Source organism: Beauveria bassiana (assembly GCF_000280675.1).
Source record: "Beauveria bassiana ARSEF 2860 unplaced genomic scaffold BBA_S00001, whole genome shotgun sequence".
NCBI lineage: Eukaryota > Fungi > Ascomycota > Sordariomycetes > Hypocreales > Cordycipitaceae > Beauveria > Beauveria bassiana.
This window is the reverse complement of record NW_007930836.1, coordinates 2049552-2076642: the sequence shown is the minus strand read 5'-3', so window position 1 is coordinate 2076642 and position 27091 is coordinate 2049552. Positions and strand designations below refer to the sequence as shown.

Below are 27091 nucleotides of genomic sequence, written 5' to 3'. Positions count from 1 at the left end.
CAAAAGAGGCAGCGTTGAACCGCAGACTGTGTAATGTCTCAACAATTAGGCGAAGTCGTAGATGTGTTACCCCAGCATCGAGTCGACTTGCATTTCACCTTAACAACATGCACCAGTACGACATCCTCGTGTTGTCTTTTACACATGCCGATCATGCCGTCGCTGGCCTCAACGACAGTGTGCCTTTGATCAGCTTACTAGGTAGGTTTGGTAGGCAAGCTAGTTGCCCTAGTTTGCATAGAGACCCTCGATTTTTTGTTTTACTGCAGCCGATGGCATCGTGCATGAGCAGTAAAATAACACCGTGGACCCCGTCCGCAGGCACACGCATGTTGCGGACAATAGTTGTCTGAAGTCGGAATGATACGATCAAAAACAAATCGCGGCATTTCTGTGGCGCGCATTAGAACGTGGCATGAAGGACCCCATCTTTTATCCCTAGTCTGCTATTTTGCCTTCAATTGATGCAATCAAACTGCGTTGTTTGGATAGTCGGAACGCAGGTTGGCGTCGCCGAGGCCAATTTGTGTCAAAATCCCTGCATGGAAGAGGCACATGGATGCGCAGAGCCTCCTTTGGATCTATGCTATGCTCGGGGGCGGGGAAATGTATGAACTGGCGGTGAAGTCGACGGGTCTCGGGCTGCTGGCGGACGCACGAAGACGCGAGCTATCAGAAGCCGAGCGCCAACTTTTCCATTAGAAACGGGGAAAGCAATCTATTTCGGTGGAAGATGGCTGGGGGTGCTTCGTGCTCTGACCTCGTTGAAGGCGGGGCAGGAAGGGCTGAGCGAAGAGAGCGTTGCATCGCCAGGGCCATTGATGATCAGAGAATTTGTGAGGCAGCCCCCTGCCCCTGCCACTGTTCCTGTCAACTTCACACTGAGTATACTGGGAATGGGGCGTCCGGACTAAATCATGATGGGAACCATATAAGCGTCGGAGACAAGACCCTACCGACGAGGGTTGCAGGGGGCTTGCCCATTCTGATAGCGCAGGCTTCCATGATTAATTAGTCCAACAAGACGATGTTGCAGTCAAATGCAGGCTTCGCGGTGTAAACGAACAGACGTATGGTATGGGCTCAGCTCAGGACACCCCTACTTATTCGCATAACCCTTTTCTCTCATTGTACGCTCGAGGATCAGCGAGGCGACATCCTCCTATGTTGTGAGTCGCACTAGAGGCTGATTCGGCCGTTAGGCCCAGGCGCTGTGGTGGTGGTGTCGTTACAGAAGGATGCCGCGGGGCTGATTATTCCCAAGCCAGATGGCCATGATACCAAGGCAGGTTTCTCGAGGCGGCAATGAAACAAGAGAAGCAGCGTGGCGCAGCCTGGTTGGCCTGGTCACAGTGGGGGATCAATGCCTTGCCGATGGCGTTTGGCTGCGGAGCGAAGCGTGACCGACATGCATACTACGTGCATGCATGCGCCACAGGGAGCACAACGCAGTGTGGTGTCCCATCTGTACTCAGAAACTACAAGCAGGAAACGCACATCATCGCCAAAGTAAAAAGGAGCGCCCTCAACACTCCATATTTTATGGCAGTGAGTGGTCGTCTGCGTTGGCAGCGACTGAAGACAACCAAGGTCTTATGGATGACCGTTCCCCCCGCCAGCCATGGGGATCGAGGTGGCTGGGCATTCACAACAGAAACACAACACATAGCAGTAGCTACTGCTGACGACCAACAAGCAAGCGAGTCAGATAAGCAGATTGAACACCTGAGTTGTTCGTAATCAATATTCTTTGCGCTGCCTAGATAGATAGTAGGCGAGGGCTGCATATGCTTCCCATGCACGCGACAGCTTATAAATATATAACAAGTAATTCTGAATGACATTGCAGGTCCCTTTCACAGCTCTGCAGCGGGAGGGTTTGTCCTGAGATGCCCGGCCGCCCCGATTGGACGCGGGCATATGCACTGGAATGCACGGCAACCAGCTGTGTACGGTTGAAGGGTGAGCGACGACGATCTTTCCGGTCTTACCAGGGACATGGTTACGTGCACACGGCAGAGCGAATACCAACATGTTTCCCTTTCAGGGAAATACCGTTGGTAGTCAGCTGCGCTCAATCTAGCACTGCCTTTGTTGCGCGTCATCGAACGACCTCACCAACACCGCTTGCGACAGTCCGAGGGTGTTTCTGAACAATCATTTCATCACGAGTTGAGAAAGCAGGTAAGACTACTAGACCCCCTCAAAGTGAGATGGGAACTTTGACCAATGATCGTCTAGTGGGCTGGCGTCTTCTTGCGTTGCTTGTAATTCTATATGACGAGCATCGCAGCTGGCCTTGGCTCCCGCTCGGCCGCGCTTGTCAGTCCATGAGGGCCAAGCCGATCGCGCCGAGTTTCCAGCCCGACACGAAATGACCGGATGACGGGCTACTGGTAGCCACAGGCGTGCGGGCAATTGACAAGGCGTAGCTCTTGACTTAGCTGATCAAGGCCACATTCAGGCACGAGATTCTTGCCTGCCCATTCCGCAAACGGCGATGCAGAATCGACCACCCACACAAGTTCGGTAATGCACTAACTGGCGAGGGAAAGTTTGAGTTAGTAAGCTACTTTGAAGCAAGGGCGAAGAAACCTTGTGCCCCGGGGTCGACCATGTAGTTACAACGCTGTAGATGAGGCTGAGAATGCCTAGTATAGATTGGCTTGAGGGTGGCTGCGACGGGTGGTGCCAGCTAGAAAAGGGGCCATCTGGCGGGGTGTCCACAAACTACCTAGATCAATGCAGGCGTTGTTGATGGGCTGCAGATGACGCTGACGATGGTAAAGTATGGTGTAGAAACAGTGTACTTGAAGCCTTTTAGAAAGAGCGTGGCGGTGACCAACAAGCCCATGGGGACGGTGCTGTGCCTGCGCCTTCTCCGAAGGGTATTCGGCGGGAATAGCCTGGGACTTGCTGGCACATGATTCCACGACTTGCAGCGGGTGAGACCAAAGTAAGCGACATGAGAGGCGGCGAATCAGCTCGGGGTGGTGATACCATTCGCGGTCTGCATGAAGACCGACTCAATGTCGTGTACCGACGGACGGCCAGTGGTATGCAGGCAGAGCTTGTTGGCGGCGATGACTTTATCAGGCAACTCATGGCCCACGGCTGAGCCACAAGCAGCATCAAGATGGTGGGGAGAAAGGGCAGAGCAGGGCGGGTGGAGACGCAAGTGGCCAACGATGGATGGCAGGTTTCAACCCAGCCGACCGACAAACCCGGCCGGTCACCTGCCCTGGCGGGTATTCTACCTAGGTATTTGCAGCGGGCGGTAGAAAAGAGCATCTAACGACGCTGCTGGATGGAAAAGAGCGAGGCACGCAAGCCCGGGTTGACGGTGCAGAGCACCCTAGATACCTACATTTATCCACCGGTACGGATAAGTACCTAGGTTGCTAGGTAGGTAGGTAACTAAGGTACCTAGGTAGTTAGAACGTCTTCGGATACGCAAGCAAAGGCGCTGGGGCCCAAGATTTTCCCTCGACCCCTCCCCCACTTGGCTGGGCGTCGTGTACCTGGCCGGACTGCGCTAGGCTGGTGCAGATGACCTGTACCTTGCCGGAGGACCTGTGTGCCCCTCTTCTTTTCCTTTTTTTTTTAATTTTTTTTTCCCTTTTCTTGTGTGGCGGCATCCAACTGCAGCACTACCGAGCCTGGCCTGGCGCTGGTGCTCGCTGAGTGAGTAAATGAGCTCTGCGTCAGTGTTTTTTTCTTTTCTGCGTTCGGTAGCCACGGACACCTTTACGTCGGACAGCATGGCTCACCTGGGGGTTGGCCTACCTGCGTGCGACTTGGGTATGACTCAGTACCGTTTCGGACGCGCTGGTTGGGTCGGGCATTGTACGCAGCACAACTGGTACACTCCCACTGTAGGTAGACTACTTCATCATCCAACGGGAGGAAAGCACAAAAAGCTTGGTAGCAGAGGGCATGATGTGGCCTGGCTGGGCCCGTTTCCCCCCAACTCTGTAAATGCGCTTGCAACCTGCCTGGTTACTGGCGACATTTTGTTAGCCCCAGGCACCACCACCTAGCTGACGACGTGCTTTAACGCTAGGTACGGCAGGACACCGCGCGAGTTCAAGGAACTGACACTGCATAGTCGTCTGAAGGCACTGACTAGGCAAGTAGTTGAACAGTGGGTTGGGTCGGGCTCTTGCCATTTGCATCTCACCAGGAACAAGTGGGCAAAGCGGTGGTGGTCGAGGTTCGATGGATTGTGGTCCAAGAGCAGCCACCTGCTCTTTCAACCCCTCTTGCCCGCCAATTTTGGCTCGCCCTCGTCTTGTCCCTTGCTAGCAGCAGGGTTCGGGCTCCGCCAGCCTCCTCATGTAAGTTGGTTCATGACGAGAGAAACGAGTCTTGTGTGCAAGATGTTGCCAGTTTTGTCGAGTGCAGGTGAGTGTTTTGGACATGTTGACAATGCATGTTTATCCTGCTCATGGTCGGAGACATCAAGTCGTGGGTGAGCACAGCAGCTAAGGATTCGGCTCTACACTGGCCAAAATAGAGTTACACGCGAAACGCAGGCTGGCACACGGTCCTGCGAAATGCAGCCACCACCCAGCCAGGTGGCCAGGATGTTGCCAGTAACGATTTATTAGTTGGCTGCTATATCGAGACATACTTATAATTTTCCTAACACTGAATCACCGCACGTGTGTCTGTCTGTCTTTGTGTGATCTGCTCTCGTCTGGTGAGACAAGTCGCTTATTATTAAAGAGGCAACAGCGCAAGATGGAGGACCCTCTAGCAGCCAAGAGCCCGCAAGGTTAAAATTCTTAAGCTTTGGTTTAGCAACCGTCAGCCATCATAATCCGTAGTCCATCATCAGCTAGCTCCAGCTGAAAGGGCTGCTTGTGGCTCGCTCACCCATGGTTGATGGCGGTGGTTGGTATCGCCTGTCCCACCCCGGATCCGGGTCCCACCAAGACGTGCGTTCGAGGGGAAAAGCAACCACAAAGACATCACCTGTCTCCGCCCACCCACTTATCGCCACACTTGAGTCTTGAGCCCCTGCCTCTCTGCGCTCGTCTCGCCCATCGCCCGTCCTTTCTTCTACATCTTGCATCCTGTTCCTGTCTGGATCCTGTGCCTCTTCTACTCATTTTATTAGTCTCTGTACCTGACCTGCAACCCGGATCTTTATTCATATCATCACTTTCATCGAATCACGCCGTGTCTCGTATTTTCCAAGCCCCGGGCTGCCGCCATTTTCTTTCTTGTCTTGATTGCCCCTCCGCCGCAGCCGCTTATCCTGCCCGCCTCCTCCCCTGGCCGCTTGCCCTGACTCAATTTCAGGCCAAGTATCCGTCGTTGGCCCTCGGACCCAGCCAGCCTCTTCGACACTCGACAGGATTTTTTTCCTCCCACTTCTTTCCTCTCATCCCTCGGTCAATACGGCAAGCGTCATTGCAAAGACGCAAAAATTCGGAATCATCCCCTCTTCTTTCGTCGCTCGCACCGCTTCACTCTGCAGGCCTTTCCCGTCGCCACCAACCCAGACACCGACGCACGCAAACAATCATACTTCCCGCTGTCAGCCAGCCAACCTTTCTAGTCACCACTTGTCTCGGACAGAGCAGGGACTTTTGCCGCAACAGGTCACTAGACGTGCAAACCTATCGTTCGCCTAAAGCTTGCACTCTTTCTCGTCTCTCCATCATCACGTCGCTGCTATCTTCGCCCCGCGCCGACTGCGCCCTCCTCAGCCTCACTGCAGCAGCACTCATTCAAACACCAGCGCCTCGATTACGTTGCCAGTCTTGCGCCTCTGGTCTCGCCATTTACCCTGCGACGGCCAACTCTTTCTAGCCATCGCCGATATCTGCGATGGCCGCCGCCTTTCGGCCAGTAAATACTTCAAACACTGACTATTACCACAAGGACACAAGCAGTATCATGCATTCATCTCCAGCCACGCCGCGGCCTAACACGGCACCTCAATCGCAAAATGACAGACCGAAAGACGATGGCAGGACACCGACACGAGTCACTTTTAGTGCCTCGAATGACATGCGTCACCAGCAAAACGAGCAGCCACATTCAGATAACGCCCACTCTTCTTCCACCACGTCGCCGAATAGAGATTCTATGGATGTCGACATGGAGGACTCCGATAATGAAGCAGGTGCTGGCGATGATAACGGCGGATCTGATGGCGAAAGTGTGAATGGCGACGGAACAAAATCCAAGAAGAAGAAGTCGCAACGCTTCTACTGCACCGATTTTCCTCCCTGCAACCTGAGTTTCACCAGAAGTGAACATCTTGCTCGCCACATCCGGTATGCTCTATGTCCCAATCCATACGGGCAGTTTCTTAGTTGTCCTCGTACTAATGTCCTCGTACTAATGCTTGTGGAAGAAAACATACTGGAGAACGCCCATTTCAGTGCCACTGTTCTCGACGTTTTTCTAGATTGGACAACCTTCGCCAGCACGCTCAAACCGTACATGTCAACGAAGACATCCCCAATGACTCTCTCGCTGCCACTGGTTCTAGATTTCAGCGTCAGATGCGCACCGATAGAGTTCGACAAGCTGGCAATAGAGCCCGCGCATCGACAAGTGGTAGCGCTGGTGGGCCACCTCGCGGCCACTCCAAGTCACTGTCGACTTCCAGTATCAATTCAATGGGGTCCATGGGCTCAGTCTACGGGACACCCATGCACGCAGACCGCCGGCGGCCTGCGCCTCTGGTTATGCCGTCAGATCCGCGATCGAGAATGTCAATAGAATCGTACCGCAGTGGTGTTGACAGTAACTACTCCTACAGGCCGCACTCTCCCAGCGATTTCAGTACTCCGACATCAGCCACATTCTCTACTGCTCAGAGTAGTCCACGCTGGCCTTCTGGCATGGCATCTCCGACAACGTCAGCACACTCACACTCGCACTCACATACCCGGTCTCAAAGCATGTATATGCCTGACCAAAGGAGGTCAGGGCGCCGTCTGAGTGTGCCGTCCGGTATTGCGCCCTTTCAGTCTCATGGGCCTCCTCCAGGTCGACTTGCATTTGGCCCAGCGCTTGTGAACAGCTCAAATGCTGGCGCCTTCTCTACCTCGAACCACCACACTGTGGCTTCTCCAGCAGGACAGGCTCCAGGATGGTCTAGCCGTCGTGATAGCACATCTAGCAACAGTGCAGACGATGGCTGGCGCAGACGGACATGGCATCCCGATAGCCGCGTATTGAACGGTCAGCAGCCACCACTCAATGCTCAGTCGACTGTTCATCCGAACCCGCCTCCACCCATGGCCACTCCGGCCACAACACAGTTCAACTTGCGATTACCTGGAATCGAATCGTTTGACCCTCTTCCTCAGCGCCCTCCAACGCCGCCTCGTCGCACTCATTCTCCGATGGTTGCCGAGCACGACATGTACCAGCGTCGCATGCCCAACGCGCAACTTGACTCTATTCCTACGGATGATCGTCGCAATTTGAACATGTACGATGCCAGTCTCCAGCGTGGTATCAACAGGCTTGATATCGGACACCGCACTCCTCCGAGTGACAGCGCAGGTAGCTGGGCCTCTGAGGCGAACAAGGCAGTGCAGGCCCAAGCCGAGCGTGTACATGGCCACGTGCGTTTCGAGGAACCTCCGCGTGAGCGCTATGGCCCTCCTCCATCGCGTTCTCTCCACCAGCATACAATGTCTGCTCCGTCGTTGGCCACGAGCCGAGAAGCTAAACGACACGGCTGGTATAGCGGTCCTGTTGCACTGCAGAGGGATGCTCCACTGGCACAGGATAGCAGGGCCGCGCAGGTCGACAAGATGGTGCACCCAAACTTTACTGCTTTCTCTGGCTTCCCTACGCGTGAGCAGCAGCAGCCCCAGCAGCAGCAAAAGCATCCTGCCAATAGCCGATTTGATGCTCTTGTTGCTGTTGCTACTAACGAGAGCTCTACAGCTGCAGCTTACTGAATCGACTTGAGAACATGGACTCCTTGACTTTCGAGGTCTGGTTTCCGTCGTGATGACTAATGACTTTTTGAACGTTCTGAATATGCCACTTTGCGTGCTTGTTTTCCTTTCTTGCCCATTTTTTTTGTCAGCTGGCTGATGGTCATGAACTCGAGATCACTGTATGAATATCGTGGGCTGATGAGGATGCTGCACGCGGCTGACCAGTTTTGTATTTGTTTTATGCCATGGTTCCACGTACACAGATTTGTCTGCAATTCTCACGTCATGACAGTGTCCATTTCAGGGGACGCAGCAGAGCCGACAATGAGTCCGAGGATCTGCCTGCGAATGATGATTTTGTTGATTCTGATACCCAAAGATTTTTCCACCCAAGATGGGTTCTTATTTCCTATTATGTGCTTTTTCCAGAATGACGCTTTAATGCCGCTTGGGAGGCTACTGGTGTTGTTTTATGCAAGCGATTTTTTGCTATTTGTTCTGCTCTTTTTTTCCCCTTTCCCAATTTCAATTCAGCTCCGTTTGTTATCCGATTTTCTCATCAGGATGGTTTTGGGGGCTTTGCCAAATGGTTTTATGCTCGTGCGAGGAGTTTGCTTTGCCGCTACGAAGATATGAACGATACCGAATATATACATGATTGCATGCTCCACCATTATGATGGCTCGCCACTTTTCGCGATTGACTTCAGCCCAGACTCAGGACGTAAAGCTAGCAAGCTCAACCATAGTAGATAGACAAACGCGACTGGCATCTTCGTTAGCCATCAATTAGTTCATGTTTTGTTCTACAATCCCGGCCGTAGCATGTAGTCCCTGCGCCTAATGTACACGGTCAATTGAAGAAGGCCCTTTTCCCGTCTCATCGATTACAATTCCCCGTTGAAACCGCCGGCCGCCGCAAACCGCAGCTGGTACTCCCGGAGATCCTCCCAGTGCAAGAGCTCAGCCTCCTCGTCCTCGGCCGTCATGTAATTGTGGTCGGTGCCGTTGCTTCCTGCCTCGCTGCCGCCCACGGGACCTGTCCTTTCCAGCTTGACAAGAATATTGATGAGTTGCTCGAGGGCGGCCTCGGACTTAACGGCGAGTGGCCCCTTGCGGTGTGGTGCGTCGTTTAGCAGCGTCGACGCGACCTGGCGAATCTTTTCGACGAGCGAGCGCCCGTTGGGCTCAAGGTTGCGCTGCGAGATGCAGCCGAGCACCATGAGCAGGTTCTGCACGATGAGTTCGCGCTCAGTTGACATAAGCTCGTAAATCTCCTTGTCGTCACCGGCCGGACCGTCGTCACTGTCGTGCACAAGCGCCTTGCTGTCCTCGGCCTGATCCTCGGCCGCGTCAGGATGGTCGGTCAAGTGGATGTCGCGCAGGTCAAAGTAGAGTTCGACAAAGTACGAACGCGTCGCGAGCTGCGACACGAATATGTTTGCCTTTTGGATTTCGTACTGCAGCTGCCGACGACGGACCGGGTGGGCCTTGATCACGTTGCGGAGGTCATGCGAGGGTTGCACGTTGGGCCACACCGGCGGCACGTACTGCATGCCTGACTCATCGAGGCTAGCCAGCGGGTTTGCCTCTGCGCTTGAGCTGCCCAGCTGAAGCTCTGGCGGAAGATTATCGATGATACTCTTAGCGGCCATTAAGCCATCTCGTAGTAGAATGCGCTGATCGGCCCATGGTAGCGTGCTCATGCCGTACGCAAGCTCAAGGCTGACAATGCCATTCATAGTAGTGTATATATCAATGGCGAAGCGAAATCCTGTGAGAAGAGTAACGCTGCCATCGGTTTGGTGCATGATTTCGTTGGGTTGTATGCATATGTCGTCAGTATTCTCGGGGTATTGTGGATATGGGAGATTCGGAGTGGATGGCGCAATAACCATGTCGTTGTGCGATGTGAGCTGAAATAATGTTCTGATGAGTGTCAGCATTTGCGGTGCAGAGCCACATTAAGCAAGAATTACCTATTACCAAGCAGCAAACACCAGAATATCCTCTTTCCGATCTGGTCCTTGACGTGGTTGAACGGCAGGGGTTCGTTGGCATAGGTCTCGTGTCCAAAGTTCGGGAGTTCGCCCTGGTGCTTAGGTCGTGTGAAACCAAGTTCGCGAATCAAAGTAAGGGTTTCTGAAAGAAAAATGCGCGCAACATTATAATGAACGGTGTATGCTGCACCAAGGCCGAGGAAGTAGCTGGTCATGGCGTCATCCAGAGTCTTGGGTTGTTTGATGGGCCACCGAGCACCACGAGTGTGAAGCGCGATATCACGACACTTATCCACCATGACCACAGCCTTTGGAAATATGTGCGTATTGTGTTGTGACTTGAGGTAGTCTCTGACACAGCGAGGGAAGGACGCGACCAGCGCACCGATCATGCTGGACAAAAGAGCAAGAAATTCGGGACGCGTTCGATCCTCTCGGTTCGCAAAGGACTGACGGAATGTGGGTTCGTGAGGGAACGGCGCAAGAGGATGAATATAGGTGAAGAAGTCGTCGACGAGGAGTTCCAGAACTGGCATTGGCGCGATGGACTCTGCATCGAGAACAGCATCTGACGAGATCGTCAATAGCGTCTTGGCCGCAATTTGAGGCGATGGTGACGCGGCGAAACCAGGTAAACGGGTCTCGACCCGTGACTTTTTGGCGGCTTTGGCGGCCTCGGCGTGCTTATTGGGCGGCCCTCGACGTTTGGTCTCGCGGTTGTATGTGCAGTCGACGTTAAGCTCGCGACAGGGCCGGCAAGGGATGTTGGAGTCGTCGCACTTGACTTTTCGCATGCTACACATATCGCAAGCGCGTCGCAAACGGGTGAGTTTGGGGTTGATAGTCGGATCGCGCATCATGGCGGTCTGACCAGACACCATGTGCGGCGAAGGCATCTCGACGCCGGGACCGAGATGCGCGACGCCAGGTTGGCCGACGGCCTGAGCTGCGGCATGTTGCAAGGCCTCTGAGTTTTGAATGGCCTGGGCTGCATCGCTGGCAGCCTGCAGAATTTCTAGACCATTGCTGGCGTATGCGTGCGCCGTCGTGTGGGGAGACGGGTGAGGCGGTGGAGATGCAGACATGAAGTACGAACGACGGCGAACAAATTTGGCGATGGCTGATTGTCGGCGGATGTCCGGGAATTGAGGTTGAAGCGAGGTGAAGCCGATGGTTTACCAGTAGCAGCGGAAAAGTGTATGGTGTGGGCAGCAGGCGGGCGGGTGCATGACCCACTGGCGAACTTGCGTGGAGAGACCGAGTCACGTGCGCTGATAGTTTGCCAGGAGATGAAGTCCTTCATATTCAGCAAATGCAAGGTTATCGCTGGCAGAAGCGTCTATTTTTGTTCCTAAGACAAAGATTCACAGTAGCACAGCAGGGGTTGGTATTTGTTGTGGCTCGGGTCATTTCCTCCTCAAATTGTTGCGGAGGCTAACTCAAGGCTACGTCAACTTGTACCTACCTAGCGAGCCCTGACAGAGTAATTCTGGCAGTTGTCAAGCCATACTGCATAGCCCAACCATCGGCGGCCTATATGAAGATAGAGCCATCTTTTGCTGCAGAGACCAGAAGGTCCAACCACAATGTATCTGGATTAACCGGTACCAATAATGACATTATGCAGGGTTAGGTTCGGGACTGCGTGACAAGGAAGGGCTAGCGCGCATCGAACCCCTGAAGAGCGCTGTTGTCTTGGATGTGATAGCGGTACGGTGAATGGTGACCCCCCTTTTAGCGCACGCAGGAGCCTCCAAGCCACCAAGCTCACTGGCCATTAATGGGTGAGAATCAGTCATTAGCTTCAACGTGGGAGGGGCGCCAACACACACGCCGCCGCCGCCGCCGCCGCGCCGCCGCTGCAGAATTATTATCTTCTGGTTGCGTCCCCTGCTCCCATGTGAATTTAATAAATGCTGCCATCCTATTTCTCCTAGTGTTGCCTCAACCTGTATTGCTCTTCTCTGCACACGCCGCCTACTCAACCTCGCCAACACTGGAGACGTTTCCGCTTGTGTTGGGACTTCAGCAATCTGCGGTAGAACCCGACTCTCGAAGTCCATGTAGGCAGCAGTGGCCTCTCACCCCCCCTCCCCCGCATCGCAAAACACACTCACACATTGCCCATCGTTGCCAACACCTCGCGGCCATAACCCCTTCGCTATGGCTCGCCGCGAGTCGCTTTCGGAGATTTTAGCTGCCAACCCGGAACTTTCGCTCAGCGGCAGTATCATATCAGCTGCCTTCAACATTCCGCATGCACTAACCTACCGCAAAGGTGGTGACTGGGTAAGTCACTTCTAAATGCCTCTATTGCCACTATCCCGGCCTGTTTGCGCCAACGCCTTCGATGGGGAATACGGCTCCTTATACATCGGGCTCATTTGCCTCGTCTTTACTAAATTCAATCTAACGCAAGTATTCCACAGGGACTCAAACCTCGCGGCGGTCAGTCTGCTCTCTTCGACTCTTTCGCCTACCTCTCCTCTTCCGCGAATCCTTTCAAGCATACTGTTGTCTCTTGGACGGGCGAAATAGACTCTCCCCAAGGCCCCCTCGAACCCGAACCTCAACGACCCAGATCTACAACTGTAGGCGTATCCTCTCTCAACCCTCTATCGGCCCCAATTCCTGTTGACGGCATTGCGCAACTTCCCACCCCGCCATCGTCGGACGGTCTGTGGCTTCCCAAGGCCGACCAGGAGCGCCTAGAGCATCAGTTGTCCAATGATAAGACGATTCGAACTGTTCCTGTGTGGCTCGCCGATGAAGATGAAATTACGCCAGACGGAATCATGCTACGGGACCAAGGCCGGTGGCGCCGCTATGCTCATCGTGACCTGTACAGCCTCTTTCACTACAAGCAGCATGAGCCGAGTGACGGTCGTAAGGAGAAGATCGAGTGGGCTGATTATTACCGAATGAACCAAAAGTTCGCCGCAAAGATTCTCGAGATTTACAAGCCAGGCGACATTGTCATCATCCACGATTACTTCCTCATGCTTCTCCCTAGCATGCTTCGGCAAGCAGTGCCCAACATGTACATCTCGTTCTACTTGCATTGTCCATTTCCAAGCAGTGAATTTCTACGCTGCCTTCCTCGCCGCAGAGAGGTTTTAGAAGGCATCCTCGGCTCCAACTTGGTCGGATTCCAGTCTTACAGCTACTCGCGCCATTTTCTCAGCTGTTGCACTCGCATTCTAGGCTTTCCATCCGACACTCTCGGAGTTGACGCTTATGGCAGTAGAGTTCAGGTCGGCGTCTTTCCGATTGGTATCGATGCCGCAAAGGTGGAAAAGCTGGCCTGGGCATCGTCTGTCGATGAGAAGTATGACGCTCTTAAGAAGATGTACGCCGGGAAAAAGATCATCGTTGGCCGAGACCGCCTCGATAGCGTTCGAGGAGTCGTCCAGAAACTCCAGGCTTTTGACCGTTTCCTCGAAATGTACTCGGAGTGGCGGGAAAAAGTCGTCCTTATCCAGGTCACGTCGCCCACCAACAAGGTTGCAGACAAGGAGGATGGAGAGCACAAAACCTCGACACGTGTCAACGAGCTTGTCATGCAGATCAATGGCAAGTACGGAAGCCTGGGCTTTTCGCCTGTACAGCACTACCCCCAATACATTAACCAAGATGAATATTTTGCGCTGCTTCGAGCTGCTGACATTGGTCTCATTACCTCGGTGAGAGATGGCATGAACACAACAAGCCTGGAGTATGTTGTCTGTCAAAAGGATGGGCATGGGCCGCTCATACTGTCGGAGTTTAGCGGTACAGCTGCCAGTCTAAGCGATGCCATCCACATCAATCCTTGGGACCTTACCGATGTCGCTGGGAAGATCAACGGTGCGTTGACAATGCCCGATGATGCGCGCTCCAAGATGCAGAGCCGGCTATACGAGCATGTCACGACGCAGACTGTTCAGTCCTGGATTACTAAATTCATCCGGAGAATCCACAGCGTTCTCGGGGACAAATCTATTCAACATTCCACGCCTCTCCTTGACCGTGCCCTGCTGCTATCTCAATATCGCGCAGCTTCAAAGCGTATTTTCATGTTCGACTATGACGGAACACTTACGCCTATCGTGCGAGAGCCCAGCGCGGCGGTTCCATCAGAGAAATTGCTGGAATCGCTCAAGATTTTGGCTGCTGAGCCTCGTAATTCTGTTTGGATTATCTCAGGTAGAGATCAGGAGTTCCTCACTCAGCACTTGGGTCACATTCCTGAGCTTGGCTTCTCTGCGGAGCATGGGAGTTTTATGAGAGACCCCGGCTCCCAAGAATGGATCAACTTAGCAGACAAGTTCGACATGGGCTGGCAAAACGAGGTTATTGATGTCTTTCAAAAATACACAGACAAGGTCACAGGTACGCTGATCTGTATAGGCAACCCTACACAACTATATGATTTATGCTGACACCATTGTTAGGCTCTTTTATAGAGAGAAAGAGATGCGCTATCACGTGGCATTATCGTCTTGCCGACCCCGAGCAAGGCCTGCATATGTCACGAGTGGCTCACAAGGAGGTGGAAGAGACGGTGGCTAAGAAATGGGACGTGGAGGTAATGGCTGGTAAGGCGAACATTGAGGTGCGGCCAACTTTCATCAACAAGGGAGAGATTGTGAAGCGTCTCATCAGCCGTTACCATAATCCTGGCCTTGTTGCCGACGAAGGTGATAAGAATGCTGGCAGAATCGAATTTGCTCTTTGCTCAGGTGATGACTTTACGGACGAAGACATGTTTCGCAGCCTTAATGGAGTTTCCGGCTCCGTGCTGGATGCTGATCACGTCTTCACTGTTACTGTCGGTCCGAGCACCAAGGTTACACTGGCTAGATGGCACTTGCTTGAACCAGCAGATGTTGTTGATTGTGTCACGTTGCTCTCAGAACAAAGAGGCCACCTGGCGCTGGAACGGATGGGCGAAGTGAATCTAGCGGCATTAAGCTCGGTTGAGGGGCACATTCCTACAGCATGAGAGATTACAATGGTGGAATAGAAGCAGAAGAGAATGAGAAAAAAGAAGAGGGTGACGAGTATAAAGGATCATGGCCGAGAAAGCATTGCAGGATATACATGGTATTGAGCAAAGCATAGAGGGGCACGGCGCATCCGGAAAGATGCTATGGCAGATATATATTACCTGGCGTTGATAGAAGCGTTTTAGTAAGGCACCATATAGCAGATACGAATCACAAACTTTGCATGATAGTATTTATGCGAGCGATGACTATTTGCAAAGGGAAATGGCCACGGTCTTGAGAAGTTGCGCCTCGATGATACCTACTTGTTTGCACGGATGGGGTTCGACTAACCATTAAGTAATGTGTCTGGTGGCTCCGTAAGCAGAAAGGCACGAAAGGGAGGAAAACTGGACAAAAAGAAAGGGCAACATATTTCACTCGGAGTGGGCTGCACCGCTTGTGAGCTGGTGACGACATTGGCCAGCCCGGCATCACCGGCTCCGTCACCGTTCATCGGGGCCCCGTAAATAATTTAGGCCGCAACAGGCGCCGTCGCCCACTAACCTTGTGCTTCTAGAAGAACCTGAAAACGCCTTTGGTCGCCACGTCGCATAAGGTCAGAATGGATTCCCGGCTCGACGGCCGCAAAAGTTTGGATCGTGGGGGGTAGTGAATCAGTCGGTTCCAAGGTCATGCTTGGTTTCGGCCGAGACAGCGCTTGACTGCATGTATTCAGTACGTAGAATTAGAACAATACTTTGTACTGCCGCACAACAATCCCTGACCGAGACATGCCACTTCAAAGCCGACCATCCCATCGTTTCCGGCAACCCGGGGACAGCGGCTGTGGAGCACACGTCGTCTCCGGCCCCCAATCCAACGCCAGACGTCATTGGCAAGTTGTCCCCGAGCCCCTTCTCCACGTCCCAGCTTTGCCAGCACTCCGGCGGAGAGAGAAAAAGGACCGAATATGCCCATCTTTTGCCATCCTTTTTTCGCCCGCGGAATTTCTGCGGTTTCGGAATCACGAGTAATGTCTTGATGATTAGCAAGAAACGAGATGATTACGTAGACAAAAGCGACAGGGCGTTTCCCTGGGGTGCGTTGCCACCCCCGCGGTGCGCCAAGAACATGACTACCTACCTGCTTTTAGTGCGCCTCATCGCGATTGAGTATGATATCATGACGTCTTGAAGCTGGCGCGTTGCGAGAGACTCACTGCCGCTGGTCTCGTGCCCTTGAAAAGCATCTCGTCTCCAATTTTTGCCTGGTCTAGAATAGCCTTTTACGGAAGACCGGGACCCCCGAGTTTTGTTTCTGGCTTTATACACTAATCCCGCTTATAATTCTAATTCTTCGCCTTGTGAGTCCTGTTGGCTAGTTGCCTCACAGCCTTTTTATACTCGTCCCTTATCCCCAGATTCCCATCCTGGCTCCCCAGCTTCTGCGCACATTTTCCCCCAGGTTTTCCACCATCTCGCTTTGCCAAGAGCTTTGACCACACTCTACATCAACTACAAGATATACCAACATCACCCGGGGGGCAATTTCACAATCCCTTTGACTGAAACCCGAAATTAACGTTTCTACCGTCATCATGATCGGACTCGGCTCCGTCACATTCGACGAACACAATCCAAATACCGAAAAGGGCCGCGAAAATGATGCCCGCGCATCCAAGTCCGGCCTTGACTACTCGCCGCTGCCGCGTCTGACCGGCAAGTCGCTGGCCATGGGATGTCTCGTCTCCATGGGTGGTATGATGTAAGTCTTGCTCAAGCAATCATCTCCTATGATGGTAACTTGCTAATCGAAACCCGCATGCAGCTTTGGTTATGACACGGGTCAGATTTCTGGGTTTCTCGAAATGCCAGACTTTCTAGAGCGATTCGGTCAGCTCGATTCGAATGGAAACTACCACTTTAGCAGAGTGCGCTCCGGTCTCATCGTCTCTCTCCTGTCCATTGGCACCCTCATTGGTGCGCTCATCGCCGCACCCATTGCCGACAAATTCGGCCGCCGCCTCTCAATTTCCTTTTGGTCCCTCATGACCGCGGTTGGCTTCGTCATCCAAATCGCCTCCGTCACAGCATGGACCCAGGTCATGATGGGCCGTTTCGTCGCCGGCCTGGGCGTTGGCGCACTGAGTCTTCTCGTCCCCATGTATCAGGCCGAGACCGCGCCCGCCTGGATCCGTGGTGCCATGGTCTGCGCATACCAGCTTTTCATCACCATGGGTATTTTCCTCGCTGCTTGTTTCAATTTCGGCACATACCACCACCAGATGAACAACTCGGGCAGCTGGCGCATCGTCATCGGCTTGGGGTGGATTTGGACCCTCATTCTTGGCATCGGCATTCTCTTCTTCCCAGAGACGCCCCGATTCAATTATCGCCGTGGAAAGACAGAAGAGGCCGTCAAAACTCTTTGTGATGTTCATGGGGCTCCCAGAAATCATTATATAATCCACATTCAAGTCGCCGAGATCGAGAGCAAACTCCACGCAGAGTCAAAAATCAAGATGGGCCACATGGCCGAATTCCTTTCCATGCTGAAAGCACCGCGCATGCTTTATCGTTTATTCTTGGGCATTGGGCTTCAATCTCTACAGCAGCTCTCCGGCGCGAATTTTTTTTTCTATTACGGCGTAAGCATCTTTAAATCCGTGAATATTGACTCTTATATCACGCAAATCATCCTCAACACGATCAACTTCGTCGCGACCTTCCTCGGCTTATATATTGTGGAGCACTTCGGTCGCAGAAAGTCTCTCATTGCTGGTTCCATCTGGATGTTCGTCTGCTTCCTCATCTTTGCGTCCGTCGGCCATTTCGTGTTGGATTACAATAACCCGGAGCGCACTCCCACGCCGGGTATCGTCCTCATCGTCTTTGCTGCTCTCTTCATCGTTGGCTTTGCCACCACATGGGGTCCAATGATCTGGACCATCCAGGCCGAAATCTTTCCCTCACGGTACCGAGCAAAGGGAATGGCCATCTCCACGGCGGCCAACTGGATCTGGAACTTCTGCATCGGTTTTTTTACCCCCTTTATCACTGGAGCCATTGACTATCGATATGGTTACGTCTTTGCCGCTTGCAATTTTGTTGCTGCCTTTGTTGTGTACTTTCTCGTCATCGAAGGCCAGGGACGCACAATCGAAGAGATTGATACCATGTATCTTGAGCGCGTCACTCCCTGGAAGAGCACTGAATGGGTCCGGCCTGACGACGAGAAGATGGAAGAGATTCGTCGCAAAGCCGGTATCGATGTTGAGGCGCTTGCGGCTCAAAAGGATGAACACTCAAAGATTGCGGGAGATCCCCAGGGTGGCGGCGTGCGGGTTGACGGCAGCAACATGGATCATGTCGAGCGACAGACTTAGAAGATCACTGCATTGCACTTACGACATTTATCTGCTAGTTATTCGGTTTTGGCACAATGTATGTTACTCATGTTAGATATCCAACTTTTCATTTTTCAACTGGTCATGAAACACATTTGCAGGTGGTGATTATTCATGTCTAGCTCCTCTAAACTAGGCGCATTTTTTTATACGCGGGAAACTCAACCACACCAAAGATATCACTGCAATAAGTGCCAGAATAATCGGCTGCAAAACAGTGACACCTTTCTTGGACGCGATAGCACCAATGATGAAGGGGAAGATGGCACTCCCCGTTCCACCCATGCTCATGGCGAAACCAATTGCGCTCACATGTATTCTTTTGGGGAGCAGTTTCGCTGTGATCATGACCGCTCCAGGGAACATGGGCCCTAGGAAGAATCCCAAGAATGCTATCGCCACGGCGGAAACGATAAACTCTGGAACAAGCCAGAAAAGAAGCTGCAGGCCTAGGCAAATGGCCAAATAAATGGTCAGGCAGAGGCGCTCACCGAACCGCTCCGTGACAAGTCCGAGGCCAGCGCGGCCAAGGGCCATGCCGGCCCAGAAGCCAGATCCAGAGATTCCCGAAGCATAGGGTGAAGCGTGGCGGACGTTTAGCATGAATGTGACGACCCAGCCTCCCAGTCCGACTGCAACACCGTTCAGTATACTCTTGTCTTTGCCTTCTCATCTCGTGCCAACTCACCTTCCACACCCATGTAGGCGAAAAAGAAGAATGCACAGAGCCACGTCACGGAAGACTTGATAGCTTCTCTGGTGCCAGCGCCAGTAGCACTCGGGTTCTCCCGCTTGTGCTCGGCTTCGTATACACTGCCTGTTTTATCCCAAAAGAAATAAGAGAGGCCGCAGAGCTCGGCGACTGACATGCCCACCTACAAAGAAGCCCAAGTTATTCGCTTGCAAAAACATTTGATTGCAGAGCCACACTCAAGCTTACTTACCATGATGTAGTAGAAAGTAAACCATGGCAGTCCGGCTTTCACGACTGTGCTAGTGGCAATGAGAGGCGAAAACAGCGCCCCCATAGAGTAGCATGCATGCAGAAACCCCTGCATCATGTTTGCCTTGTCCATTGCACCGATCCACGCGCAGAAGCAGGCATCAGTCAGTCCGTTGCCGAACCCGCTAATTGCATTGACTATTATCAATGCGGGATAGGGCGGGTGGGAGGCAAGAACCGCATACGTGATGATGTGGCACAGGGGCGCCATGAAGGCGATGCCGCGCTGCCCAAATTTGACGTGAATGCGTGCATTGGTGAAGGCGGCAACAGAGTATCCGAGAAAAGGTGTCAAGAATATAAGAGAAATGGCAGTCTTTCCGAGACCGTAGTAATCTTCGAGCTGCACGTCCGAGTTAGTGGACTTGCCCGCCGGCGGGGGCTGGGCTGCCATCAACTTACATAGGGCAGCAAAGGCTATTCAAGAAGACTGAATGTCAGCCAACCAGCAATCCAGAGCAGCAAAAAAATTGTTGGATAATTCTTGCAAGTACGTACGCCAATTGCGGCATCATTCATTCCAGAGACCATGGCTGACAAAAAAGCAAAGGCCATTTTGCCAATATTCCCGCGGGGCTTGTTCCATCGCTCTACCACATGGTACGCATCTGGAGGCGGCTCGCTGTCGCCTGCATGTTGGCTTGTGGCCGAGACAAGGCCTTGTTCTTGAAAGCTCTCAGAGTCGGCTTTGCGCTCCGTTTGTGAGGCTCCGACACCAGCAACAGTGCGCAGCTCAAAGTCTCTCGGCGCAGCAGATGCGTGAAGTGGGCTTCTCGTGGAGGTAATGGTTTGAGACATTTTGATTCTCGATTTACGCCACTTCAATGCCTGATTTGAAACAAGCAAAGAGCAAGGAGTTTGCATGAGCGTCTATTGTTTTGTCAGAGAGAGTCAAGTGAATAAGTTGAGGCCCGATATCTTGGTTGGGCTGGAGCTACTGTACCTCTACCCCGCGCCCGCAGTTAGGTACTTTTTGGGTTGAGTTGGTGGTTGGCTTGCACCCACTGTATAAGGCCATGCATGATGTCTTGCCCCGAGAGTTGCTCGTTCGTTTAAAGTCTACACAAATAATTTGGGTGTTGAAACAGCTAGTAATGAATTGAGTGAAGAGATGGAATCGAGTCATTGCTGCCGCATATCGGTTCTTGGGGCTGCCACAAAGAAGAGCTTTGCTGTATTGGTATACTTTGATCATTTCAGTGGTTCGTGTGCAAACTGCTGGAGGGGCAGAGATCGACTGCGATGCGGGAAAAAAAGAACTGGGACGTGAATTGGGGTAAACGATTTTTGTACCGTTGAATATCAAATAACAAATATAATGATCTTCTGCACTAAGCCTTTATTTTACTAGACTTTGTGGTTCCAAAGCGACTAAGCCAGGCCTTGCTGATTCTCGGACTCTTAGCCTCGGACTCCAGGGCCCCCGCCGGTTGGCGCGTTGGCGCTGCGCGTTCCCATTAAATAGCAATCTTGCAGGGATGCGGTGCCACAGTCTACCCCGGCAACTTGCCAAATCGAGACATCACCGCTTTTAGGCACTCTTAAAAGAATTATAATATGTGCCGCGCGGCTTGCTATATTGGAGAGATGAATCATAACACTGCCATTCTATCGAGGTTGCCGCTCGCACTTGTAGTCCGAAGGAGGATACTGTTCAACCAAGCATATGTTCGAGTGGATTCATGCTCGACGCTCAGCCATACGGTGGGTGGAATAGCTCGTTTGCTGCGGATATTCTCGTGAGAAGGATTGCGCATTGCCAGGTCAAGATGGCAAGAGCAGTCTTACAGAGCATGTCTGACCACGGCACGAGCGGCGGTTAGCACGGCATTGAACATGTATATATAGCAGCAGCTTCTACTCCATGATATTAGCTCCCACCAAAACCATCAAATTACCATTTTTCTGCCTCCTCTATGCCTTGTTTACACAACCTTGCTGTCGCTCTTGTAGCGTCGTCGACTTTTGGCCTGGCTCAGGCCAAGGCATGTCCACCACTCGGCCGTGTACTCCCTGCGCCGCAGAATCCCAGCCAGAATTATGCAGTCCAAGAAGCCATCGCCAAGCTAAAATCCAGCCTGGATGCAACTTTTTTGCAGAGCATGCATACGAGTGCAATCTCCGTGGCGGCCAAGTCGACGCATGAAGACAACCTACTCTTCAACTATCACTACACCCCACCGGTCCTGTCAGACATAGGTACCTCCGTGATTGATGAGCATACGATTTATCGCGTTGGGAGCATATCCAAAATGATGCCTGCATTATCTGCTTTACAGAGCAGCAAGATTGACATGCATGCGTCAGTGCTGAAATACCTGCCCGACCTGGCAAAGAATAGGGATTCTCCAAACTCGATTCACAGGATTCCATGGGAGGATATCAGTGTCGCAAATCTTGCGACACATTTATCTGGCTTGCCTCGCGATAGTACGTTCGACATTTCTCTGACTCTAGAAATACTTGTTCTCTAATCACTGTCCAGTGGCATTCGACCTGGCTCTCACTCCAGACGGCCCATGGACCAAGATGGGCCTTCCCGCTGTTCGCAACGGCACCGGTCCGACCTGTTCTGGGCTTCTGGGCACCCAAAAGTGTACATCGCATGATATTATCGATGCCATTAATCGAAAGCCGCTAGTCGAGCTTCCCGGTGCCACTCCTCTATACTCCAACCTTGGGTATGCGCTGCTCGCCATGGTTATTGAATCTGCGACCGGAAGTAGATTCAAACAAGTGGCCCAGACCGGCATTTTCGACGTGGCCAACATGACCAGTACTTATTTCGACGGTCCGGTGGAGATGTTTTCCAAGCTTGGATTTGTGCCAAAAGGGGAGTCTACCTGGAACGTCACTCTGGGAGTTTTTGAAGCGTAAGCAATCTCCCACCGTCTTGTTTAAATGGCAACTTGCTGACAAAACGCAGAGCTGGAGGCTTGTTCTCCAGCACTGTGGACATGATATCATTTACTGAGTCCATCATCACCAACAAGTTCCTCTCTGCGAAGAAGACGAGGGACTGGATGAAGCCGACTACGCACACATCGTTCCTAGGAATGTCCGTCGGCGCCCCTTGGGAGATTCTCCGCAGCAACACCTTGACTGAAGACAAGCGCCTGATTGACATTTATACAAAGAGCGGGGACTTTGGTTTATTTCACGCCTTGATCGGAGCCATCACAGACTATGACATTGTGATGACGGTTTTGTCTGGGGGTGAGGAAGTCACTCTGAATCCTAACACACGCACCAAAATCTTCAGCACGGTTGCTCGAAATTTGGTTTCGGCCATTGATAAGGCTGCTAGAGATGAGGTGTCTTCCTCCAGTGGCTATACTGGAATTTACAAGGACAAGTTGACAAACTCCACCCTGGAACTTGCCCTAGACGAGGGCTCCGGAGTTGTCATCAAGAAATTCCTTGTTCGCGGATTCGATGTAATGCCCAATTTTCCCAGGTACAGCCTCAGCGCCGCTTCAGAGACTTTCCAAAACATTCCGGTGAATGGCCGAATGTACCCGGTCGACGTCAACAGCGACGCACCTTTTGAACAGAAACATGCCAGAAGCATACAACATCGATGCAGCACTGTTACCATGTGGCGCGCGTATTTCGATACCACAACTGATGAGCAGAACGCTGCAAAAGACGAAGCTCTGTTTTACGCGGATGGAAGCTGCGAGACGTGGTTCAATTTTGATCAGGCATCCTACGACTATCTTAGCTTGGGTGAGTTTGTTTTTGTACATGATAAGCAAGGAAGTGTAACGGCTGTCGAGAGCCCGGCATTTGATGTAAAATTTGCAAAGATCCAATAAGAAATTAATACGGTAGCGATGATATGTCATGTACTTTACTATTCTCTCATCGTAGTTGATGTAACATTTGCGAAGATCAAATGAGAAACTAACACAGTCGCTACGATATGACATATACTTTACTATTCTCTATTGCACCTCGATTGTCATTGCAACGCGTCTTCCTAGTTTAATTCTCACATAGTCCATCAAATTCTTCTTTTTCTCTAGTGATCGCCTCTCTTCAGCCAGGGCTCAGCAGCCTTGAGCAGGTTCTCGTGCACCGTGCGATCACCAGAGGCGTTGAGAGCGCCTTCATAAACGTCATCGCCAATGCGCTTCAAGAAGTAAAGCGCAGCGATCCAGACAAAGTCGGCATAGACCACTTCCTTGCCACTGAAGAAGGGGCCATCAGGATTTTCCTTTAGCATCGCAGTGATTTCCTTCAGAGCAGGCGCAGCCGCTGCAAAGGCAGTCTCGCCGCCTTTCTTGGCCTCATGCTCGGCGAGGTCGGATCCGACAAACTCAGTCCGGTCCTTGATCCAGTACTCGACGCTGGGGGGGTTGAGCAAGCGTCGGGGAATCTGGTTCAGTCCAATGCCCATGAGCGGTACAAAGGCCCTGGGCACAACTTCCTCGATCCGGCTCTGGTAAGGGGAATCGAGGTGCACAGACGGCTCAGGGTAGCGCTTCTCAATGAGGTCGGCAATCTTTCGCGAATCCTGGGACCAGATTCCATCGGGAAACTTGATGGCGGGGATGGTGTACGGCCAGCGCGATTCACCAGGCTCGACACTCATCAAGTATTAGCCAACACAAACGTCCTACCGAAGCCATGACACACTTACTGATGCTGCAACGTCGGCTTGATGTCCGGGTACTCGACCTGAAGCTTCTGTCAGCAAATCAAAAGCAAGGTACATTTGTATAGCTTACCCATTTTGTTTCGTAGTCCAATCCCTTGTAGTTCAGCAACAGGCGAGCTGTATACTGTTAGTGCCCGGCACTATCCGGTTCGATCCCCGCACTTACTCTTCCACGGGTTGAGGGACCAGGCGACACACGGCTCCTTGCTGGGGAGGTCAAACAAGACAATCTTTTCGGACATTTTTTTTTGTCAGCTCGGGTAAAGAAAAAGTTGTCAAGTCAGGACAAAGGGGTAACTAGATGCTAAGTGAACCGGAGATGGCAGCACGGTTGCTCCAGCGGAAAGCTCCATTCATTTATAGAGCTCTAAACAATCCGGCTACGGCAGTAAGAGCCACTCGCGTTCGGCCGAAGGATGTGAATGCCCCCACCCGATTACCAATATCACCAAAACGAGGTAACCATGGCATGGTCCGGAGTAAGGGATTCCGTGCAGGGTAAGCAGATCCTTGCCTTCACAGCCTCTTTTGGTTGGGGCCTTGTGCCGTTGACAGGCTGCACGGGGACATTTCATACAACCAAATGTGAGCCTCAGGAAGACAAAGGTATCAAGTCTACGTTAAAGCTTCTTTTTCCGTCAGCGGGTATGTAAAAGTCAGGCCTCGAAGCCAGTCCTTTACGGATTTGTCGCCACATGTCGAATGCCCCTCAACCTTTTTCCGCTGACGAGGCAGGCATAGTTTAAGTAGAGGTGGTTGGGCGTGATTCATCTCGGGACAAGATAGTGCTGAGACCGCCGTAATTGTGTGTGTTGCACGGATTCCGGGAAAATGCGGCCGACTTGCCGAAGCCCGGTTAAGTAGCTAGTGGTGCTGTCCTGTATCGCGATGTTGTCGCTGTCGAGATTAGCCATTGTGGTACCCCGGTTTTGAACGAGCTTGTCAGTTAGACTGATACTTTACGTTCAATATGAATGTTGACTTGTTTTTACAGACAGAGCCAATTGCTCCCGTGAACCTAGCGACTAGCAAGACGTGAGTCATAGCAGCCTTCACGTGTAAGTCACTCGCGTACTTAAGCAAGGGTTCTTATGTACTCAGATAGTTCTACGGTTTATCAGGTTCATCTCTGATGGCAGACGAGAAACAAGCGACGAGGCACAGAGCGACGCGAATGAGCAATCGTAAATATGTTTAAACTAACAGGGTTAGGATGTCACAGTATTTCAGCCCAGGCTGTGACCTGGACGCTGGCATCAAGCAAGCTGGCGCTTTGACCAATTCTGTTGTAGCAGTTCATTTTTGTACCTTAAGCTGTGACCCCAAATTTTTCTCCCAGTAAATAGAAGAAAGTTGGGCTTCTGCGCCGCCAGAGGAGACGAAATAAAGTGCTTTGAAGAACGGGTATAAATAAATAACAGGCAGCCTATCAAAAGATTAAATTATCGATAATATATTGACCAAATCATTTTCAAATCCATTTTCATGACCCCAGCCCAACAGCGCACCCTACTGAGGAGGATAGCTCATGCCAGGAGTCGTCTTGTACTGCTCGTCGACGCTGCCCTGGCGCAAGAGCCGTTCGCGATGCTGCGCTTCCTTGTCATGCTGCACAATGGAGCAGCATCCACAGCAAAACGTCCTCGCAATATCCTCGATGCAATTTCCCTCCAAATTGTATTTTTCGCGAATCATTTGCCGCTGCATCGCGACCGGCACGCAAAAACAGCCGACGCAGGCCGCACCACAGAGCAGCAAGCACTATCGTGAGCCTCGTATCAGCGCATGAAGCCCAGAGAATTATTTTTTTTCTTGATAGCAACTTACGCTGGTGTTGAGGGGTTCGAATCCTTCAAGCTCGCCCGAACGTTGGATGCGATGCTGGACTTGGCCAAAGGTAACGCACGGAAGGCACCAGGTGATCAAGCATGTGTCAATGGGATTAAAGCAGTCAAAGAACCCGGCAAACCATGACTGAGCGCCGTTTGGCGATCTGGAGTGGATGTGCTCCGATGGACGGGCGAGAAAGTCGTTGGCCCTATCCGTCCAGAACTTGACGTCTTGGTCGTTGACGACGCCGTTTCGCTGAACTGGTGCGCTCGCCTGTGCAGGGGCTTGCTGCTGAGCTGGTGCGCTTTCCTGGACAGCCTTTTGTTCTTGAATGTGATCAGCCATAGTGTTGGGTTAGACGAAGCGAAAGAGCAAATTGTACTATCGACGGCAGTTGCAAGGTGACGGAAAGAACAACAAAATGCGGGCTCAGCAACCTTGGTTGGTCCTCCAACACCTAAAAAGACACTTGTTTCCTCTTATACTAAACTTGGATTCTGCTTTTGGTCAATTTCTCTGAAAGCTTCGAAGCAGCCTTGCCTAGACCGGGCTGGTTTGCACAACCGGGGGCCGAGAATTGCCCAACTCTCGATGAGGCTGAGAATGCCTGACCCCCCTCTCTGGCTCCATACAAGGCGTTTTGTCTGATCCCAGTACTCACAGACCCTGATTGAAAAATGTGCGGAATCAAGTTAGCCATTTGGATGGGGACGTTTGCCTGCGGATTTCCTGTGGAGTGGCTGTCACAAGTGTCTGATTTTGGCGCCTCAATGAGTCAAAATCACGGCAATGGTTGGTATCCCTTCCGAAGATTGTATCCTTTTAATTTCCTCTTGCGGAGTAATAATCTCAAGGCTGATAGTATCGAGCTCATTGACCGGAGCTACGTTGCAAGCACGAGCAACTCGCATATGCCAGTATTGTGTACTCAAACAGTCTGCAAGAACTCTTTCAACTACTATGCAACACAGTTCCAAGAATCACTTTACTGACCATCCTAATCAAAAAGTTTGTAGTAGTGCGTCATTGGCTGCTCATCTGATCTGGTAACCAGCACATAAAGACTTTGGTCAAGAGCGCAAAGACCCCCAATCACGCTCACAACCTTTCATTCCGCGTAGTGATCGAACGAGGTCTAGCCAGTGTAAGTGGAATTGCAGCTGAAATGAGCTGAACGCCTTGCCGCCACCGGACCTGCTCTAGCGCCGCCATAGAGCCTCTAGCACAGCAGCCCTGTACACCAGGCGACAACTCCTTTTTGTTCACCGTGGCGGGGTTGAAAAAGGGAACTAGCATAGACT

General features: G+C 52.1%; 8 protein-coding genes across 8 annotated transcripts; 4 read left to right on the top strand and 4 right to left on the bottom strand.

Moving 5' to 3' along the window:
- Positions 1-5838: 5838 nt before the first annotated feature.
- On the top strand, positions 5839-7937 carry BBA_00678 (C2H2 transcription factor; the record flags this gene model as incomplete). The annotated part of the gene is made up of 2 exons (XM_008595775.1): positions 5839-6290; positions 6425-7937. 2 exons carry the CDS (start codon positions 5839-5841, stop codon positions 7935-7937), a joined length of 1965 nt encoding a protein of 654 aa, XP_008593997.1.
- An 868-nt stretch (positions 7938-8805) lies between these two features.
- On the bottom strand, positions 8806-11003 carry BBA_00677 (Putative Zn(II)2Cys6 transcription factor; the record flags this gene model as incomplete). Its single annotated transcript, XM_008595774.1, has 2 exons — positions 8806-9847; positions 9898-11003. The coding sequence occupies 2 exons, from the start codon at positions 11001-11003 to the stop codon at positions 8806-8808; spliced, it is 2148 nt and encodes a 715-aa protein (XP_008593996.1).
- Positions 11004-12081: 1078 nt separating this feature from the next.
- Positions 12082-14902, top strand: BBA_00676 (trehalose-6-phosphate phosphorylase; the record flags this gene model as incomplete). The annotated part of the gene is made up of 3 exons (XM_008595773.1): positions 12082-12207; positions 12348-14289; positions 14352-14902. The coding sequence occupies 3 exons, from the start codon at positions 12082-12084 to the stop codon at positions 14900-14902; spliced, it is 2619 nt and encodes an 872-aa protein (XP_008593995.1).
- Positions 14903-16485: 1583 nt separating this feature from the next.
- BBA_00675 (hexose transporter) lies at positions 16486-18273 on the top strand (the record flags this gene model as incomplete). Its single annotated transcript, XM_008595772.1, has 2 exons — positions 16486-16652; positions 16716-18273. The coding sequence occupies 2 exons, from the start codon at positions 16486-16488 to the stop codon at positions 18271-18273; spliced, it is 1725 nt and encodes a 574-aa protein (XP_008593994.1).
- A 153-nt stretch (positions 18274-18426) lies between these two features.
- BBA_00674 (major facilitator superfamily transporter) lies at positions 18427-20095 on the bottom strand (the record flags this gene model as incomplete). The annotated part of the gene is made up of 5 exons (XM_008595771.1): positions 18427-18926; positions 18983-19169; positions 19239-19640; positions 19700-19714; positions 19796-20095. The coding sequence occupies 5 exons, from the start codon at positions 20093-20095 to the stop codon at positions 18427-18429; spliced, it is 1404 nt and encodes a 467-aa protein (XP_008593993.1).
- Positions 20096-21213: 1118 nt separating this feature from the next.
- On the top strand, positions 21214-23115 carry BBA_00673 (Beta-lactamase-type transpeptidase; the record flags this gene model as incomplete). The annotated part of the gene is made up of 3 exons (XM_008595770.1): positions 21214-21727; positions 21783-22170; positions 22224-23115. The coding sequence occupies 3 exons, from the start codon at positions 21214-21216 to the stop codon at positions 23113-23115; spliced, it is 1794 nt and encodes a 597-aa protein (XP_008593992.1).
- A 206-nt stretch (positions 23116-23321) lies between these two features.
- On the bottom strand, positions 23322-24202 carry BBA_00672 (putative glutathione S-transferase; the record flags this gene model as incomplete). The annotated part of the gene is made up of 4 exons (XM_008595769.1): positions 23322-23889; positions 23943-23980; positions 24031-24077; positions 24127-24202. 4 exons carry the CDS (start codon positions 24200-24202, stop codon positions 23322-23324), a joined length of 729 nt encoding a protein of 242 aa, XP_008593991.1.
- A 1267-nt stretch (positions 24203-25469) lies between these two features.
- On the bottom strand, positions 25470-26135 carry BBA_00671 (PLAC8 family protein; the record flags this gene model as incomplete). The annotated part of the gene is made up of 2 exons (XM_008595768.1): positions 25470-25721; positions 25788-26135. The coding sequence occupies 2 exons, from the start codon at positions 26133-26135 to the stop codon at positions 25470-25472; spliced, it is 600 nt and encodes a 199-aa protein (XP_008593990.1).
- Between the last annotated feature and the right edge of the window lie 956 nt (positions 26136-27091).